The 18,341-nt window shown below is 46.7% G+C and overlaps 1 protein-coding gene across 1 annotated transcript; it reads left to right on the top strand.

Moving 5' to 3' along the window:
* LOC149915251 (uncharacterized) lies at nt 1–5,075 on the top strand. The gene is made up of 6 exons (XM_090123125.1): nt 1–717; nt 1,810–1,944; nt 2,413–2,686; nt 3,809–3,900; nt 4,404–4,541; nt 4,658–5,075. The coding sequence occupies exons 1-6, from the start codon at nt 1–3 to the stop codon at nt 4,970–4,972; spliced, it is 1,671 nt and encodes a 556-aa protein (XP_089979251.1). The 3' UTR covers nt 4,973–5,075.
* The last annotated feature ends 13,266 nt before the right edge of the window (nt 5,076–18,341 follow it).

The following is an 18,341-nucleotide window of genomic DNA, read 5'->3' as shown; positions in this document are numbered from 1 at the left end:
ATGAGACAGAGAATGAATAACACAGGGGATAGTGAAGCCAGCGAGGTGCTATCTGGAGTGATTTCTGAACTGCTGGGGCTTTTTAGCAGTCCCCATGAAGACCTCAAAGCTATGCGACGTAATCCTGACTGGGCAGACGTAGCGGCTTTTAAACTCATCCTTCTAATAGGAGAAGCTGTGCTGAAAGCTCAGTTGGTGCCAGTGTCCATCAGCCTTCAAACAGCACTGCATCAGCTTGCAGCCGCTCTCAACTATGCTATCTTCTCATCAGAGAGCGTACAGAAGTGCTGGAGGGATAACGGCAACCAATCGCTTCATTTCACCTCCTCTGAAGGAATCTATTTTTTCATCCCATTCCTGGGCTCAGATGAGTTTGCCTCCATTGAAGCCTTGCTAAAAGGACTTCTTAATGTGCAGAGCTGCCTCCTGCAGAGGGGACGGGAAAAGCTCATCAAGAAATCTAAAGAAATCCTGTTCACAACGAGCCTGAAGATCAGCCTGCTGGTGATAGCCTGCCTCATTTACCCCATAACCCTGATATTCTTCAAGCAAATGACAGATTGGATTCACAACTATGCCAGGAGCCTCAAGGAAAAGACACAGGACTTGAAACGGGAGAGGCAGCTGGCTGAGGACCTCCTGCACCAGATGTTGCCCAAATCTGTGGCCAAGCAGCTCAGGAAATGCCAAAAAGTCGAGGCAGAAAATTATGATCAGGTAAATCCAGAGTATCTGTGCTAGCAAATGGAAAAAGATGCTGACACCAAGGGTGGGAAAACATTCAGAGAGCCCCCACCTTCCTCTGCTTTGAGGAATCTATTTTAGCACTCCTAGATGAGTGTGAATATAAGTCCTAATGTTCATTATGGGGTTTGGAAAAAGCTGTGCAGTGTTGTCCCATGAAGCACTCAGGTTGATGGGGCTGGAAGAAGAGCTGAAATTTCCAGAAGCATAGCTTTAGATGGTAAAGATATCAGAGGCAAGCCAGGTTGTCTTACTTGGATTTAAGAGCCTATTCCTGAGAGCCTGCCCACATCATTCGATCACAGCTATGCAGTAGGAAGAACTGAGTTTCCTCCTTGTAAAATGGAGAAAATCACAAAAGAAACCCCAATCACAGACACCAAAAAGCAACACAGGACAAATCCTGCCTGTACATGTCAGTAAGGTGTCATAGGCATCATTAGAAGGACAGCATGAGATGTAGGGAGGGATGAGAAGGACCAAAGATGTCACAGCCTCAAACAGGCATAAAAGCAAGGGCAGGGTTTGGCCAAAGCATCCGTGTGTTTGAAGCTCTGCCTCACAGCATGCTACTGCCAATGCTCAACTTAGCAGCTGAGCTGCACAACCCACAGCCAAAAACCCCAATTATGAAGTAGTTGTTCGTTCTCTTTAGCCTTTTTCACCTGGACACTCTGTTACTTTCAGCTGTGAAATACAATAATAAAAGTTTGTGTTTAATTTGGAGTTATCACTACCAAAACTAACTGTAATTGCACCATTTGTGATAACCCACAATTGTCACAACATCAAAAGTAGGAAAGTCAGTGCAGGGAGTGGAAAGGTGGCTCTTCTGGGTGAGTGGGCAATAATAAGGACAAATCAAAGGACTCACATCTAGAAGAAGTTTGTTGATCCCTGCTTACAAAGCGTTTGACTTTCAGTCTCCCATCTAATGCAAGGAACTCACAGAACCACAGGTAGGAAATAAATTGCAGCAAAATAATGGAGAACATTTCAGAGCCAGAGCAGCAGCCACTGCTGCCTGCAGGCCTCAGCTTCACACCTGCCTTCTCCCTGTGACAGGTGACCATCTTTTTCTCAGACATCGTGGGCTTCACAAGCATTGCTGCCTCTTGCACCCCCCTGCAAGTTGTCGAGATGCTCAACAATCTCTACATCTGCTTTGACAGCAGGATTGAGTCTTATGATGTTTACAAGGTGAGGACAAACCCGCAGGCAAGGAATCTGGGAGCAGCTGCAATCCCACAGACCGTGTGCTGGTGGATATTAAATACACCCATCCAGCTGGTCAGAAGCCATGAAGTGCAATCCCCCCATCACACAGGGACGGTGTTAACATAGAATGGGTTACATGGGAGGGGATCTTCAAGATTATCCAGTTCCAACTGCCCTGCTGTGGGCTGGGTATCCCCACCAGCTCCAACTGCACAGGGCCCATCCATGGCCGTGGCACCTCCAGGGATGGGGCACCCACAGCTCTCTGGGCAGTGCTTCACCACTCTCAGAATAAAGAATGCCTAACCTATATCTCCCCTCTTGTAGTTTAAAGCCATTTCCCTGTCACTATCAGACCATGTAAAAAGTCAGTCCTCCTCCTGCTTATAAGCTCCAATTTCCTTTCGAAAGAAAACTCAGTGCTCAGTGACAGACACCCCTTTCCATCAGGTGGAAACCATCGGTGATGCCTACATGGTAGCGAGCGGCCTGCCGGAGAGGAACGGCACGAAACATGCAGATGAGATTGCCAAAATGTCTCTGGATCTCGTGGCAGCCGTTCGTCAGGTCGTGATCCCTCACATGCCAGCAGGCAGGCTGCAGCTGAGGGCTGGGATTCACACGGGACCCTGCGTCGCTGGAGTTGTGGGCTACAAAATGCCTCGCTACTGCCTGTTTGGGGACACTGTAAACACTGCCTCACGCATGGAGTCCACCAGCTTGCGTAAGTGGCTCTGGCACAAGGGGAGGGAGATGCAGGATGCCATGAGGGAGATGCAGGCCATGAAGGAACTGTAGGATGCCATAGGAGAGCTGCAGGGTGCCATAAGAGAGTTGTAGGAGGCCATGAAGGAACTGTAGGATGCCATGAGAAAGCTGTAGGATGCCATGAGAGCTGCAGGATGCTATAAGAGAGTTGTAGGATGCCATGAAGGAACTGTAGGATGCCATGAGAAAGCTGTAGGATGCCATGAAGGATCTGTAGGATGCCATGAGAAAGCTGTAGGATGCCATGAGAGAGCTGTAGGATACCATGAGAAAGCTGTAGGATGCCATGAGAGAGCTGTAGGATACCATGAGAAAGCTGTAGGATGCCACGAAGGAACTTTAGGATGCCATGCGAAAGCTGTAGGATGCCATGAAGGAACTGTAGGATGCCATGAGAAAGCTGTAGGATGCCATGAAGGATCTGTAGGATGCCATGAGAAAGCTGTAGGATGGCATGAGAAAGCTGAAGGATGCCATGAAGGAACTTTAGGATGCCATGAGAAAGTGTAGGATGCCATGAGAGCTGCAGGATGCCATGAGAGCTGCAGGATGCCATGAAGGAACTGTAGGATGCCATGAGAAAGCTGTAGGATGCCACGAAGGAACTGTAGGATGCCATGAGAAAGCTGTAGGATGCCATGAAGGATCTGTAGGATGCCATGAGAGCTGCAGGATGCCATGAGAAAGTGTAGGATGCCATGAAGGAAGTGTAGGATGCCATGAGAAAGTGTAGGATGCCATGAGAGCTGCAGGATGCCATGAAGGAACTGTAGGATGCCATGAGAAAGCTGTAGGATGCCATGAAGGAAGTGTAGGATGCCATGAGAAAGTGTAGGATGCCATGAGAGAGCTGCAGGCCACGAAGGATCTGCAGGATGCCCCAAGAGAGCTGCAGGGGCTGCACAAGAGAGAGCTTTAGGCTGTCCTTTCTGTACTGTGGTGCCCAGAATTGAGCCCAGTACTCAAGGTGAGGTGGTACCAGGACAAAGTAGACTGGCACAGTCCCTCAACCATCCAGCAGCACGGTCTCCAGGAATGGAGCAGTCATTCCTTTCTAACGTTCTGTTCTGAATCCTAGCACAGAAGATCCACATCAGCTCTGCTACATACGATGCCCTTCTCACAGATGATGCCTATGAAATTGAACTGCGAGGAGAAATTGAAGTCAAGGTAACCTGCTTTCTGTAGCTTTGTTACAGTAATGGAGTTTAATGAGTTAGCGTGGATTTGGCCATTGCTCTTCTGCATATTTCAAGCCCCACAGCCCCAGAGTTCTCTTGCTAATTCAATTAGAAGTGGCTATACATGACTCCTCCTCATCAAAATAAAAGCACAACTGCGTGCTTTTATATACAGCTGTTGTGCCTGCACTGCGTGCAACAACACAAATATGGGTGAAAACGCTAGGATTCAGTCATAAAACCTCACAGATGTAAGACTGATTTTAAACCCTCAGAAGTACTGCCAGTGAGCAGCATTTTTCTGCACTGGGAGAATCATGAGCACCCAAAGAGCGTGCAAATTACAGCTCTTTTCCCAGGTAGCAACATTTCTTATCTCTACAGCTGAGATAATCAGCACAATGCAGCACAAGTAGTAGCCCTAGCCATAGTGATTCTCAGCTCTTCCCATGGAAACTGCCATTTTCTGCTCTCTCCTTATTCTTCTCCCAGGGCAAAGGGAAAATGAAAACCTACTGGCTTCTCGGTAACAAGAACTACAGTGTCCAAAACGACAGCCTGGTGTGTCACTGGAATCCAGCTGTCTCCAAGAAAAGGAAGATGGGAAGTCGCCATGGATCTGTCCAACAAGTAAGGAGGTGAACCCACGAATGGCTGAGATGCTGAACTCGTGTCTTTGTCCTGTAAGTAAAGGGCTCTACTGCATATAAATACAAGCTCTAATATGTGTTCCTCTCTGTTAATAGCTTAGTGCAGGCACTGTGGGAGCAGTACTGACTGAGCAGAGCCCTGTCACACCCTGGGATGAGCTGAACCCTGACAGCCCCACTCAAGGGAGTTCCAGACCTGCCTGGACCCCTGAGAGTGCCATCCATGGAACGAGCCAGAAGCAGAAGAACGGCTGTCATCAAACTTCCAGCCAGGACATACAAGGGGATTTTGCTTCATCGAGTCCTCCTGCTCTGGGTGCTGATGTAGAATGCAGGGCACAGCTTGGAGACCATGGTGTGAAAGTAACAGGACAAAAAGAGCTTCTCCCAGGCGTTGTAGATGAGATGTGACAGGGTAAGAAATCACTTATGCTGGAGAACTGGACTGCCTCGAGCACACACATTGGTTTTACATAGCTTTCTCTTCTTCCTCTTAGCCATAATCCACATCTTAAAGCATTCTGTTTACTTGAGAACTGAAGACACCAATAGAAATATAGAACGATGTCTCTAGAAGACATTAGAAGGAAAAGCTATTTCTCTCATCAAATTATAGTTTGCTTTCCTTTGCTTGTTGCAGGAAAAGACACCTCTGTAACGACAAGCAGTGCAAAATCATAAATTTCTCTATGTACAACTAAGAAAAACATGGGCAAATTGAATTGCTTCCTGATGGTGACCATCACTAAACTCCAAGCAGAGTTCAATTCATTTTTTAGTGGGCTGCATTCACTTGTTATCATTAACTCTATCTTATCCTGTAATCCACCTGCTTCTGTAATCATTCTGAAGCAAAAATGTGAGGAGAGCTTGGCCTGTCTCCTCTTCCAGTAGGTAGGTTTGTATCTGATCATGTCAGAGATTTTGGGGGAGGAAAGGCAGGGCTTAATGGCTGCAAAAGGTAACAGGAATAAAGGCATACACCTAGAAGGAAGTCGAGCATAGAAAGCTGTAATTGGATTTTGTTTTTCTTAAAATAAAAGTAGTTTTATGGGCTCCTGAAGAAGCCGGTCTGCACATCTCTTTTCGTTCATGGGGTTAAAAAAAGACTGAAAAAAAACAAAACACATCTAGGTTGATGGCCGGTATGGAAAAAGAGCAGAATCCTTTCATCTGGTTCCTGTCAGCACTCAGCAAGTGGGATCAAATGTGGATAAAACAGGAAAGTGAGGATGGAGCTAAATGTTGAAGAGCCTCAGCTTTCAAGCTGGTGAGGGAAAATGCCTCAGGTGCACATATGCCCTCACAAGCAGGCATGAAAGGAACCCCACAAGGAGAGCAGGGGAGGGACAGCTGGGTACTGCAGGGCAGCTCAGAGCCAGGGGAGCCCCATGCTGGCTCTAATTGTTATGAAAATCCTGGGTCAGGATCAGAAGCAAATCATTTGCATGGAAAATTGAGCCTGTTCTGATCTTCATCTCATCAGAAGCTTCTGCGTGGGTTTTTAATTTAGAAAATAGCAGAAAATGACCCTATGTTCTTGATGATAGACAGCAATTAGTGCTATTAACAAAACATGCTTTGGTTCAACCCCAAACAATCCCTCTCCAGAGATGAAGTGGGGAGTGATGAGCTGCTTTACACGCATCTTGCTGATGCTTTGATATGGTGCCTTCATTTCCAAAGACTTTTGGGTTGCCTGTGCCTGACACACAATAAGGCTTGGGCTGGATTTAGGTGCAGGCTTTACCAGGTTGGTTGGCCTATCTCTGAGATTGCCTTTGGATAAGCTGGATATTTATCAACTGAAAAGCCTGGGTCTGGATACGGCTAACACAAGATCTCTGGTTTCTTGTATGAAGGGACAGTGAATTTCAAACTATTCAAGGACACAGAGATGTACCTTCAATTAGACAGTCTCTGTAGGGATAAAAACAAGTGCCATTTTCCTGTCTGACATATGAAGCTGTAACTCCTCACCACTATCACTCCATTTCTACAAAGATCAGATAAATCAGTTCAGCCAACCTGCACCATCCATACAGCTGGATTGCATGGGATGCACGGTCTGGATAAAAAGCCTCTCCAGCAAATCTAGAAACAATCTGCTTTCCCCCCTCAGCCATCCCGTTCACATCTGGCTCCTCACGATGGCTGAGCAGGGGAGAGAGAAGAATTGGCATTTTCCTGCATTGAACGCCAGGTGTCATTGCAGGCCTGCTTGATGTAGGCTGCATTCCCAGCCCTTAAAGCATCCTTTGGGGACATCGGGAGGGCAGACATGGCAGCTCCCACAGGCTGATAGTCATAAAGAAAGTTGCTGAAAGCAGTGAAAGGAGAAGTGAATGCCCATTGACTTGCTGCAGCATTTTTCTCTCGAAATGGAAAAGGTCAGGGAAGCTAGAAGGGCAAAACAGGGCTTAAAGACAAGGCATTAAAAGGGAACATCCACTTGAAACTGGAGAGCAGGTTAAAAGGAGGCAAACGAATGCAGTGGAATAGAAAGAAAAAAAAAAAAGCAACCCACAAATCCTGGAGTATTTGTCAGCTTCTGGCTTGGTTTGCTCCCAAACCCACTCTGGTAGAGGCTGTTCCCTACCTTCATGGCTGCCAGAACACTCAGGATGGTGTTTACAGCCCACGTACGAATAGAAGCTAGAAGAATTAAGGCTGAGCACCAGACTCTGCTAACGACTCAGTCAGTGCCTCCATGAGTTACTCAACTCGTGGGCTCAGCACTGCTGGTGTTAAGAAGTTTGTTATTAAAGAAACGTGTCAAAGTGAGAGAGGGATGTGGAAATGGAATCAAAACTCAACTAAATCAGTCTGACGGTGTTTTTGCCAGCGACCTCTCAAAAATGCTGGATGGCACTGGTAGAAAAATAGAGCAAAAGCTACACCAGACCGTGCAGTGGTTGGGGTAACTCGGGTGCTCTGAATGCTGGAGTCCTGACCTCAAGTCCCTTCCGTCCTGCCATTAATCTGCTGGCAAACTCCCAGCTCCTGGTGGGATGCTCAGCACATGGAGTCCTGTGGTCAGCTTTGTTCTCATCCATTAATGCCCAGCAGCAGCCAGGTGCTCCAGCTTGGACCTTTGGAACACTCAGTAGCTCCAGTCACTTTGCACACACCTTATATGAGCTATTTATGTTTTCAGGCTTGAACTGAATGACTGCAAGCTAGGAAGCTCTGCTGACTAATAGCCTCACATGATGCAGAGGCTATGCCATATACCCAGCAAACACCATGTATCAACCTCCAGAGCTATTGTCCTTTCTGTCTCACATCCCTGCTTTCAGTACTGCTCAGAAGGTGCCCCGTGGGCAAGCCAGCCCAGGATCCAGCTGGACCTCCAAGAGACTTTTCCTATTTACCCTCCAGGAAACAGTGCACTGGAGGCTGTGGGGAGTCCATTAGCTGACTGGCTAACCTGCAGATACAAGCAGCTGCTTAATTAGCAGGTTTAAAGGAAAATAAGGGGTGGGAGTTCACTCCAAACGCAGTGATGTAAAGGCAACAGCTGCTTGAAAATATTTTTTTCCCTTTTCTATTTAGAGAGCCCTTTAGAAACATGGCTTTTTACACCACTAATTAAAAAGAGCAGTTCAGGCTTCATTGAACCTTAAGCACAGGAGTTTGCTATTCAAGCTCATGGGAACAGCAAAAGGTGGGGGCATAAAACTGCAGTGATTTAGTGGAGTTCGTGCTCTGCCTCTCCCCTAAGTGCCTTTTGTTTGCTGCTCTCAGAGCAGCTCAGCACTGCATACATCATTCAGCACAGATATGGACTGACACTGCTATGGGCTCAGAACCAGCTCTGTGGAATCCCAGGTCTGTGTTTATGTGGTTGAGCCCCAAAAAGAAGGAATGGCGTTTAGAGCAATTGACCAAGGCAGAATAGAGAGAAGTTCTAAATGTTGTATCTGGCTGCAGCCAGCCAACATAGCGATAGGACAAGGGGGAATGGTTTTAAACTGAGACTGGGGAGGTTTAGGTTGGATATTAGGAGGAAGTTTTTCACCCAGAGGGTGGTGAGGCACAGGAACAGGTTGCCCAAGGAGGCTGTGGATGCCCCATCCCTGCAGGCATTCAAGGCCAGGCTGGATGTGGCTCTGGGCAGCCTGGGCTGCTGGTTGGCGACCTGCACACAGCAGGGGGTTGGAACTGGATGAGCACTGTGGTCCTTTTCAACCCAGGCCATTCTATGATTCTAAGTGCAGAGCAACTCACTCAATGGATCAGATCCATTTAGCCTTGTGATATGCCATCTCCTGAGCTCCTGCCTCCTGTCCTCCTCCAGCTCAGTACAAGGCTGATGGTGAGAGCAGCACCTCCAGCACCCCGCTCAGCAATTCTTACTGCCCAAATTTAGGCTGAATGAGGCCAGGGCAAGGACTGGGGACTTTGTTTTTAAACCCTGAAGAACATGCACAAGTCAGGAGAGAGTCAGAATCTATTTCAGGAAGGTGTCTGTGGCCATCAGGCTAAAATTAGACCATCTGTTCCTAAAAAGACCATGCAGAATGACAAGGATTTGGCAAGAGGCTCTTCAGTTGGGAATGTGACATAGGAAGTGCCTACATGGCTGTTGGCAGTGATGTCACCTGCTGGTGCTGCACCAAGGGGAGCTTGGGAAGCTCCGATGGAGAGCACTGGAACTTGTTCAAGCCACTCTGTATCTGCAGGGGGCTGAGTGTGGGGCAGGAGTGTCGACAGGCTCCACTGCTTCTACTCCCAGATAAGGGAATCTGTGGCTGTGACAGAATTGGTATTCTCACACTATTCTTGATGGGCCCTTCAGCGAAATATCGGTGCCTTCTTTCTTCCTGTCATGCCCCCACCTCTGGCTGCTCCAGGAATTCCTGTTTCTGAGCTTGCTGCCTCCACACATGGCTCGCCAACACTCGAGCTGGCAGGACTATTGGGAACAAGGCCTAGAATCTCAGCCTGGAGGACAGGACGTTTTGTTGTCTCAATGAAGGTACTTGCTCTGAAGCTAAGCTAAGGGGAAGCTCTCAAACCTGGACAAGAAGGGATCCATTCTGAGGTTTAAAGTACAGTACTATGATGATTAGAGATGTGCAAAAAATAGCTCTGGAAAGCCGTGCAGTGTTACAGTTCAGAGATATAGAAGTTTTAAATGCAGCCTCTCTCCTCCAGCAGAAGCTTTCTGGGCATCAGGCAATTAGTGGGTATCTGCAAAAGCTCTCATTGGCTCTTGGCTCCACGGTTGCAAAGCTGCACAGAAAACAACCCAGTTTCAAAACAGCCATGTAAGTCAGGGGAACATCGTACACATCATGCAGGGAAAAATGAGTTGCTTGGATTATAGGCAGGATCATGGGAGTGATGAACATTTCAAGTTCTCAAAGCAGTGCTTCACATATAGCATCATAGAATCATTAAGGTTGGAAAGACCACTGTGACCAAGTAGTTCAACCATCATCCCACCAGCACCACTACACCACGTCACTCAGTGTGACATCTCTGTTGTTGAAAACTTCCAGGGATGGTGACCCCATCACCTCGCTGGGCAGCCTGTTCCAAGAGTTCAGCACTCTTGTTAGAAGAAATTTTTCTCAATATCCAACCTGAAGCTCCCCAGGTATCTTTTATTGTGAATAATTACAGAATTAATTAGGTCGTGGGAGATCAAATTGTCCTGACACTAAGAAACGAGGAGAAAGAACAACACAGGAACGTGTTCTAGCAATCAGTCAGAGCAGATTGTTTATAACACCAGCTGCAAGATGTGAGATCTGCCTGCAGATTGGGTCTGTTAGGGCTTCAGTGAAGGCCTCCTATGCTGTGGGCATTGAGACTGATGTGTGTGCTTTGCTCTGATTTCACTGTTAAGCTCCACAGCTGTTAGAACCCTGGACCAAAACAAGCCTCGTAACCAGCAGAGCAACACCTCAGAAATGGTTTACCTTATAAACTCTTTTAAGTGGCTAATACTCTTTCATTTACATTAGTTCCAAACTGTTGAAACCACTCATAAACTGAGTGGTTTCAACACTCATATAATAATGAGTGCTTATAATGATTACTTTATGCAAGAAACATTCAGCTTTCTAGAAAATGCAGCTTTTCATTACTGCCTCTCTTCCCCTCAGCTCCCAAAACAGCCATGCCCCATATTATGTATATGTATTCTCACTGGTGTTTCTGATGTGTCTGGAAGGAAATATTGTTCTAGTTATGAGAATATTGGGAGATTAGGACTCAGAACTCATTTTAAGCTCATTTTCTAGGAGACATTCTGGAGCTATTTAGCTGTTCAGGTCTATATCCCTTTTATTCCTTATTGACTAAGGGCAGCTATGACTTATTAGCATATCAGCTTTTGAATTTGCACCCTAGTTCACCTCTACCTCTCATAAGCATCTCTCTGCACTAAAATATCATGTGCTAAAGTGTCAAAGAACTCCTGGTCCCATTACACTTGTCAGGAGCATCTGACCTATCTAGGCTAAAGAATGTGGTTGTATCATACCCCTCCTCTCCTCCATTCATTCTTCCCATGGCCAAAATTTCAGGCCTTCTTGGTCATTTCCTGATCTGCTCTGTCCAGAGATATGATGTCATTGCTTACAATGGTCTTCACACGTCAACACTAGGCAGAAAATGTGCTGCTATTCTCAGGGAGGTGGCATGGTAAAACAAACCCTCTTGGTCAACAAAGCAGAGGTTATGTGAAGAATTTCCAGTGGAGAAAGGAAGCTAAAAGCGTTCTTTGCCTCTGAAGTTTTCTGGATTTGTGGCACTTTATCAACTGTGCAAAGAGGAGCCATAACAGTATGCTGGTTTTAATTAGACACAATTGAGGGTTTATAGCATAGATACATCCATACCATGGGGAACTGTGAAGAGGTAATTAAACATATATGTTGTATGTATTAACATATACCAGTCTAATGATTTCTCAATCTGGTTGACAGTTCTACAGCAACCAAATCTCTCCAATCACACTGTGAACAGAGGGCCTGAGATCTTCAGTTTGGCAATAAAATCCCATCCATTTCCATGTGAGACCCTGAGGAGTGTGGGTGTTCCACTGCAAGGAGCACTAATCTGTGAGCTCAAACTCACATGTGGGAGGAGACCCTCGAACATTGTCCTGAAACAAGGTTTAAGCTGCATTTGCTGTGATTAAACTATTCTGGTGAGAGGAATGATGCTTTTACTCGTTGGTGCAACCCCAAGAATTCTGAGCTTCCTATCAGCATTCAGTTACATTACACAAGTGCCATTTGTCCCTATGAATTAATTACATGAAATCCTTACTTCCAGAATAATTCTGTCTGACCCACAGAATAAACTTCTACAGGGAGAGGGGGACTTGTAAATAGCTTAGGGTGAGATCATGCCCATCCTCATTACCCACGGGCAGATTGAACATTGAGATTAAACACGTTGCTGCCTTCCCCCATCTCTGTGATTTCAGACAGCACACTCAGTGCTTCCATGCACGTTTTCTACATCCCCAGATCACACTACAGCAGCTTCAAGCCCTGGCATATAACCAGGCCACACATCCCTTTTTTGTCAAGACAGTGATGTCTAGGAGGTGCATCCCAAAGGAACATGGATGGGTGCAGTGAAAGTTCAAGGGAGAAGAAGAAAGGTGAGGAGGTAACAACTCTATTCCAACACATTATTCCCTCCGGCCACCTCAATGTCACAGCAAAGACACAGGGAGCAACGAAGCCCCTGGGGACTCTGTGGATGAAGTCACAGGGCCTGACAGCCTTGTGCTGAGGCTTTGCAACAAGTGCCTGGTGGGAAAGGCAGGGCCACGGGTGCCTGATGTGACAGGGGAGGTGTGAACGCGGCGCCGACAGTGAGGTTTATCTCAAGCACGAACACAGGCTCCAGCCCTGTAGCCTGAGCACCTTATCACAGCTTTAGAAGTGTTAGTTTTTGAAACGGCCCTCGCCCATCTCGCTGTGCTGACAAGCGGTGGCTAAAATATCCTGCCCCTCCACCACATAAGGATGGAGCTATTTCCAGAAGCTTGGCGAACACTGAGTATTTTCTGGGAAAACAAAGAAGGGTTGTCAAATCAAGAATAGTGGGTGATAAGAATCACCATAGCTACAGTGAGTTACTAATAAAGAGTAGCTTAGCTAAGAGCTGGATGAGGCTGTGTTCCTCTTGCCGATGCTCAGCCACCCAAGGCAGCATGGAGCTCTCTTCCTGCTCAGGAGAACTCCGATTTACATCCACTGCAGACCTCTAGGATGGTCCTCCTGGCACAACTGATTGCTGCCACAATGTGACGTGAAGCACTTGCTTTCTAATCCTAGTGAGTGAGCACTGGCACCTGCACTTACCTGGTTGTGCCTGATCTGATGAGAAACGTCGGTACAGAGGACTGTAAATGTAAGCAGAAGAATCACAGAATTGCCAGGGTTGGAAGGGACCTCAAGGATGATGAATCTCCAACCCCCTGCCACACGCAGGGCCACCAATCATCCCACCTAACGCTAGACCAGGCTGCCCAGGGCCCCATCCAACCTGGCCTTGAACACCTCCAGGGACGGGGCATCCACAGCCTCTCTGGGCAGCTGTTCCAGCACCTCACCACTCTCTCTGTAAAGAATTTCCCCCTGACGTCCAACCTAAATCTCCCTTCCCTCAGCTTAAAACCATTTCCTCTCATCCTGCTGTTATCTACCCTTGTAAAGAGTTGATTCCCCTCCTGTTTGTAGGCTCCCTTTAGGTACTGAAAGGCTGCAATGAGGTCACCCCGCAGCCTTCTTTTCTCCAGGCTGAACAAGCCCAGCTCCCTCAGCCTGTCCTCATAGGGGAGGTGCTCCAGTCCCCTGATCATCTTCGTGGCCCTCCTCTGGACCCTCTCCAACAGCTCCCTGTCTTTCTTGTCCTGGGGGCTCCAGACCTGGACGCAGTATTCCAGATGGGGCCTCACAAGAGCAGAGTAGAGGGGAACAATCACCTCTCTGTCCCTGCTGGCCACCCCTCTTTTGATGGAGCCCAGGATCCCATTTGCCTTCCGAGCCGCAAGGGCACACAGTAATCTGAGCAGTTTTCCTATGTAACCCTCTGCCTTCAAAGAGCAGGGTCACATCTCCCAACCTCTCCCCCCTTACCTCCAGTCAAGGCAAATCCACAGGTCTGAGATGCATCAAAACTAATGGGCAACTGAGATCCTGGCCTGGGGGTGCAAAATTAAGGAGGGAAGATTTAGATTGGATATCAGGGAGAAGTTCTTTACTATGAGAGTGGTGAGCTGCTGGAACAGGCTGCTCAGAGGGGTTGTGGATGCTCCATCCTTAGAGGTGTTCAAGGCCAGGTTGGATGGGGCCCTGGGCAGCCTGGTTTAGTATTAAATGGGGAGATTTGTGGTCCTGCATGCAGTGGGAGGGTTGGAGATTCATGATCCTTGAGTTTCCTTCCAATCCAAGCCATTCTATGATTCTGTGATACAAATTGACAGTGGCCCTGTGCCACTCTCTCAGAGGCAGAACAAAACCTGCAGTAGAGGACTTTTATGCAACAGCTCCATTTTAATTAGTCAAATTATTCTTGGGTTCATCACCAGTCACTAAGGGGAGGGAGAAGGGAAGTGAACAACCACAGTAATTATTAGAATGGTTGTCATTTCATTTCTAGAAATGGCTGCTTCTGCTGTAGCTCAATGCTGACAAATGGCACGCAGCAATAAATAGCACAATGGGATAGTGTGAACTCTTGCCCCTTTATTTGGCTTCTTAGCTGGCAAACCTTCCAGATCAATGAGCGCTGTTGACAACGCTCAGAGATATTCCAGGATGCACTGTGTTGCAAGGAAAGATCTGGCATATGCCATGAGGCAAAAAGCTGGCCAAAACACTTCAGAAGTGTCCTTCCAAAGCCCATCTCTTCATACAGAAACTCACATTCTGCAAAATTTGTTACGAATCCAGATCAACACATCTAATGAGGGGTCTAAAACTCACCACCCACCATAAGACCTGAGGTCCCTTGTGCATCATCCACAGCCATTCACTCACGTACTGCGTGCCTCCCCAGGACATCACCATTCACACATGGCCATTATGGCCTAAAGCCACTGCTGGCACTGCCTGTTCTATGACCATGAATAAGACTGAAGTTGTAATTTTATCAAAACCTCCCACAATATCTGATTTTTTTTTTTTTTTTTTTTTTTTTGGCTCTTTTTGTTTTTAAACCTGAATGCATTCCTAGACTTTGAGACACGTTTTCCATTCACCAGAAGAGGTCACCAAACACCTCATTAATGAGCTGTGGATTAATGCAGCTCCCTTTCTCCTTCCAGCTGCTATTTAACTGTATATTCTGTCGCACAGAGAGTTTCACCAACAGAGAGCTGATTTATTTCCCATGGAAAGTGCTATCTTTCCGTAGTAATGCAATAATATGTCCACCAATTAGACCTCAGTTTAAGCCCCAGAGGTCTGTAACATAAGAAAGAGGAGGAAATCACTCTGATTCTAATCAGTTCAGTGCAAGACCATCCTACAAACTTCCAAAGACCATCTTAAAGGTCAGCAAGGAGCAAGACTGCCTACCACAGGGCTATGAAGAGTGGTTTGAGACACAGATATGCACAGCTAATCCATGCCTTCAGCTGCTGTGTGAATACTTTGTGTAGACCCCCCTACCTTTCTGCACTAAGATGCTGTTCATCTTCCAGGAAATGAAGCTTAGACAAAAATTTAGTTTCAGGAGGCTTTATCATCACGTCACACAGCGTGAGCACTGAAGCTATGAACGTCCTCATACAACCCCTTGGAGAGATGAATCACTGAAAAGGGGCCAGGAACACCCAGCAGTGAATCACTCCACGTTGCACCTCACTCTCTAATGTTATCCAAGTGCCAATACTGGCAGATAATGAGAGAAATCAGGCTCTCATCTTGGCAGCAACAGGCCAGATACAGAAGTCCCTTGTGGCTTCTTTGTTTCCAAGTGCAGATCTTCCGCAGCAGAGATGGGAATTGGCCCCATCTCCTCTCTCAGTAAGCAGCAGTGAGGCAGAGCACACAGACAGCCATTTGACTAGCACTGAGTACCATCATCAGCTATTTCATCCCCTCCCTCCCTGCTGGTTCCCTGGTAGGCTCCATTAGCGTCACCAGAAAGTGATAAATGTGTCTGACAAACCAAATACTAAAAATTTGCTGTCAGAGTCCAACACTCCAAAACCACCTATGATCTGCTACTAAATGTCAGCCTGCTGCCCTCCTTATCCTCAGGGGACCCAGACCCCTTCTTAACCTTGCAGAGGAAAACATCCCCTCTCCATTCCATTATTGATCCATCAGTGAGCATTAACGAGAGCAGGCCAGCTCAAGCAAAGGCAAAATGCATTGTTGGAATCCCAGAGAAGAGTGGTGATAGCACTGAATCCCTCTTGCTGGCCTTTTCAGTCCCACAGAAGGTGCTGTTGGACAGGAAAGTAGTGTGTTAACACAGAGACCTTCTTCAGCATCAGTACCTGGATATCACTGTTTGCATTCTCCATAACGAATCAGTGTTCTCCCTCTTCTAGTGTGGCTACAAAATGGGTTGATCACTCTTGGAAAAGGTTGCTCTACCTGAAGCAACACCGTATAGGCGAGTATTCCTAAGCAGAGCTACCAAGGCTGTGATATCAGCATTGAGCAGATCAGCACAAGAGCAGGGCAGAACGAAGTGATAGGAGTGGGTAGGATGGGCTGAGCCCACAGTTCAACTAGTCCAGACTTCACCAAGATGCCCCACGTATGCAGTAGGCCACTGTGTGAATATCTGACTACACACAAAGTTCTGAGACACCCAAGGGTGAGGTTTGTTTTGTTCCCCACAGCCATCCTGGAGGGTAAGGGAACAAATTCTACTTCAGATTACGCTAATGCTGATCCTATGGATGGAACCATAGAACGCCTTGGGGTGGAAGAGACTTCAAAGATCATCCAGTTCCAACCCTCTGCTGGAAACAGGGTTGCCAACCAGCAAATGAGGCATCAGATCAGGTTGTTCAGGGCCCATCCAACCTGGCCTTAAGCCAGGTTGTTTATGATTAGGCACACGCACTCTGCTGGTCAAAAGATCCTGCAGCCTGACATTATGCACATGGAAATCAGAGGACTTTTCCACTAACCATTTTCTTAATTTTACTTAAAGACATGAGCATTAAGATACTTTCTTCTTCTTGAAGATGAAAACATTTGCAACACATGAAACAGTATTAACTCAGTACTTGCCTTGAAATCACACATATAATGATGCAGAAACAGCTGAAGGTCGGAGTGGGACCCAACTATTTCACTATTTGCTTTCCAGTTTGCATGAGTATGGTTATTCTTACAAAAAGCAGCTTCGCTTTCACAGTAAAACTGCCTAACAGTTGTAATGAGACCCACCAAAACCTCTTCCTAATAATTCAAAATCTTCCCATTCACAACTTCCCTGGGCAGCAGTGCCAGGGCCTCACCACCCTCTCAGTAAAAAAAAAATTCCTCCTGAAATCTAATCTAAATCTCCCTTCTCTTAGTTTAAAACTATTCCCTTTTGTGCTATCGCTATCAGGCCATGTAAAAAGCTGATTTTCATCCTGTTTACAAGCTCCCTGGAAGGCTGCTGTCAGGTCACAGATACACCTGGTAAGTCAGCTCAGTAGTTTCTGTGCCCATCCCCTTTTCTGAAGTGAGCTGATGATGCATGTCCCCCTGCACCCCTTCCCACAACAGGACCTTGCTGTCAACATGTACCCCAAGGTGAAGGCAATAAAGTGCCAGATGAGCAAGCAGAGCTCCTGTGGCTGGGTAATAACCAGCAAGCCTGGGCTGGTGATGATGCTGTGTGCTGAACCCTGCTGCAGCTCAGCCACCAGATGAATCAGAAGAGGGCAAGGGAGGGAGACAGCCAAGCAAATGCTCAGATAGCACAGTGAAATGTTAATGTCCTATAATGAGGAGCCCTGGTGCCAGCTTCCATCATGAATTTGACGATCCCACTTTGACAAAAGCACTACAGACACATCTCTGCCCTTTCAGCCAGCTGCAGTGAGCCAGGAAATGCTGGCCTGAGCAACTGAAAAGGAGGGGGAGGCTGAAAGGGGTCTCTGGGTTAGGAAAGAGAAGGGTAATGAGTTACTGTGGCAGTGATCTAATGGTACCTATCTAAGCATGCCACATGCTGTCAATTTTACAGCGTGCATTTCTCAGAATACCCTGCAGAGATGGAGCAGAAACATTCCCAGAAGATCAATATGCCCTAACCCTTTTCTTTTAATAAGAAATTGCAGGTACAAGAGGAACATCTCAGTAAACAAGGAAAAAAAATCCTATTGGAGATGAGAAACACACATCAACCTGCTTATTTCATTCCTTCCATCCTACCTGGAGGGTTTGCTGTACAAATGAATACTTAATCACTTCAGAAATGTCCAGAAAGCTTTTTCCTGTCTCCCAAATATTTTCTGCTGCTTTCAGAAGTTCCTCCCTTCTTAAAGTCTGAATTTGAACGTTAAAGGTTTGTTTTTAACCACACCATCCCAACTGTAATTTTAAAATTGCTGTAAGCACTCAGGCATTGACTTCTGATGCTAACCAGAGCCCTGAAGAGATTCAGAATGTGAAGGGATGGCTCTCTGTTTCTAGCCATCCCTGTCCACTGCAATAAATAAGATTTGAATGCAGCTACAGCTTACATGGAACAAAGTTGTCCTCCTCCTCGTCGTTTCCGTTCTCGTGCCGTTTTTGGAGGTGGAAGATCCTTGTGTTCTGTTCATGGAGCAGCAATAGGATGA

Source organism: Phasianus colchicus, chromosome 22, assembly GCF_987193195.1.
Source record: "Phasianus colchicus chromosome 22, bPhaCol1.hap1.1, whole genome shotgun sequence".
NCBI classification, from domain to species: Eukaryota; Metazoa; Chordata; class Aves; order Galliformes; family Phasianidae; genus Phasianus; species Phasianus colchicus.
The sequence above is the reverse complement of the archived record's forward strand: the minus strand, read 5'-3'. Positions and strand labels throughout refer to the sequence as shown.

What these genes read in the sequence shown, in the direction of transcription:
- LOC149915251 (XM_090123125.1), top strand. Translation starts at nt 1, where the DNA reads ATGAGACAGAGAATGAATAACACAGGGGATAGTGAAGCCAGCGAGGTG. An exon ending in CATGGAGTCCACCAGCTTGC is followed by an intron (nt 2,687 to 3,808) that starts GTAAGTGGCTCT and finishes TCTGAATCCTAG; the next exon opens with CACAGAAGATCCACATCAGC. An exon ending in GAGGAGAAATTGAAGTCAAG is followed by an intron (nt 3,901 to 4,403) that starts GTAACCTGCTTT and finishes TTCTTCTCCCAG; the next exon opens with GGCAAAGGGAAAATGAAAAC.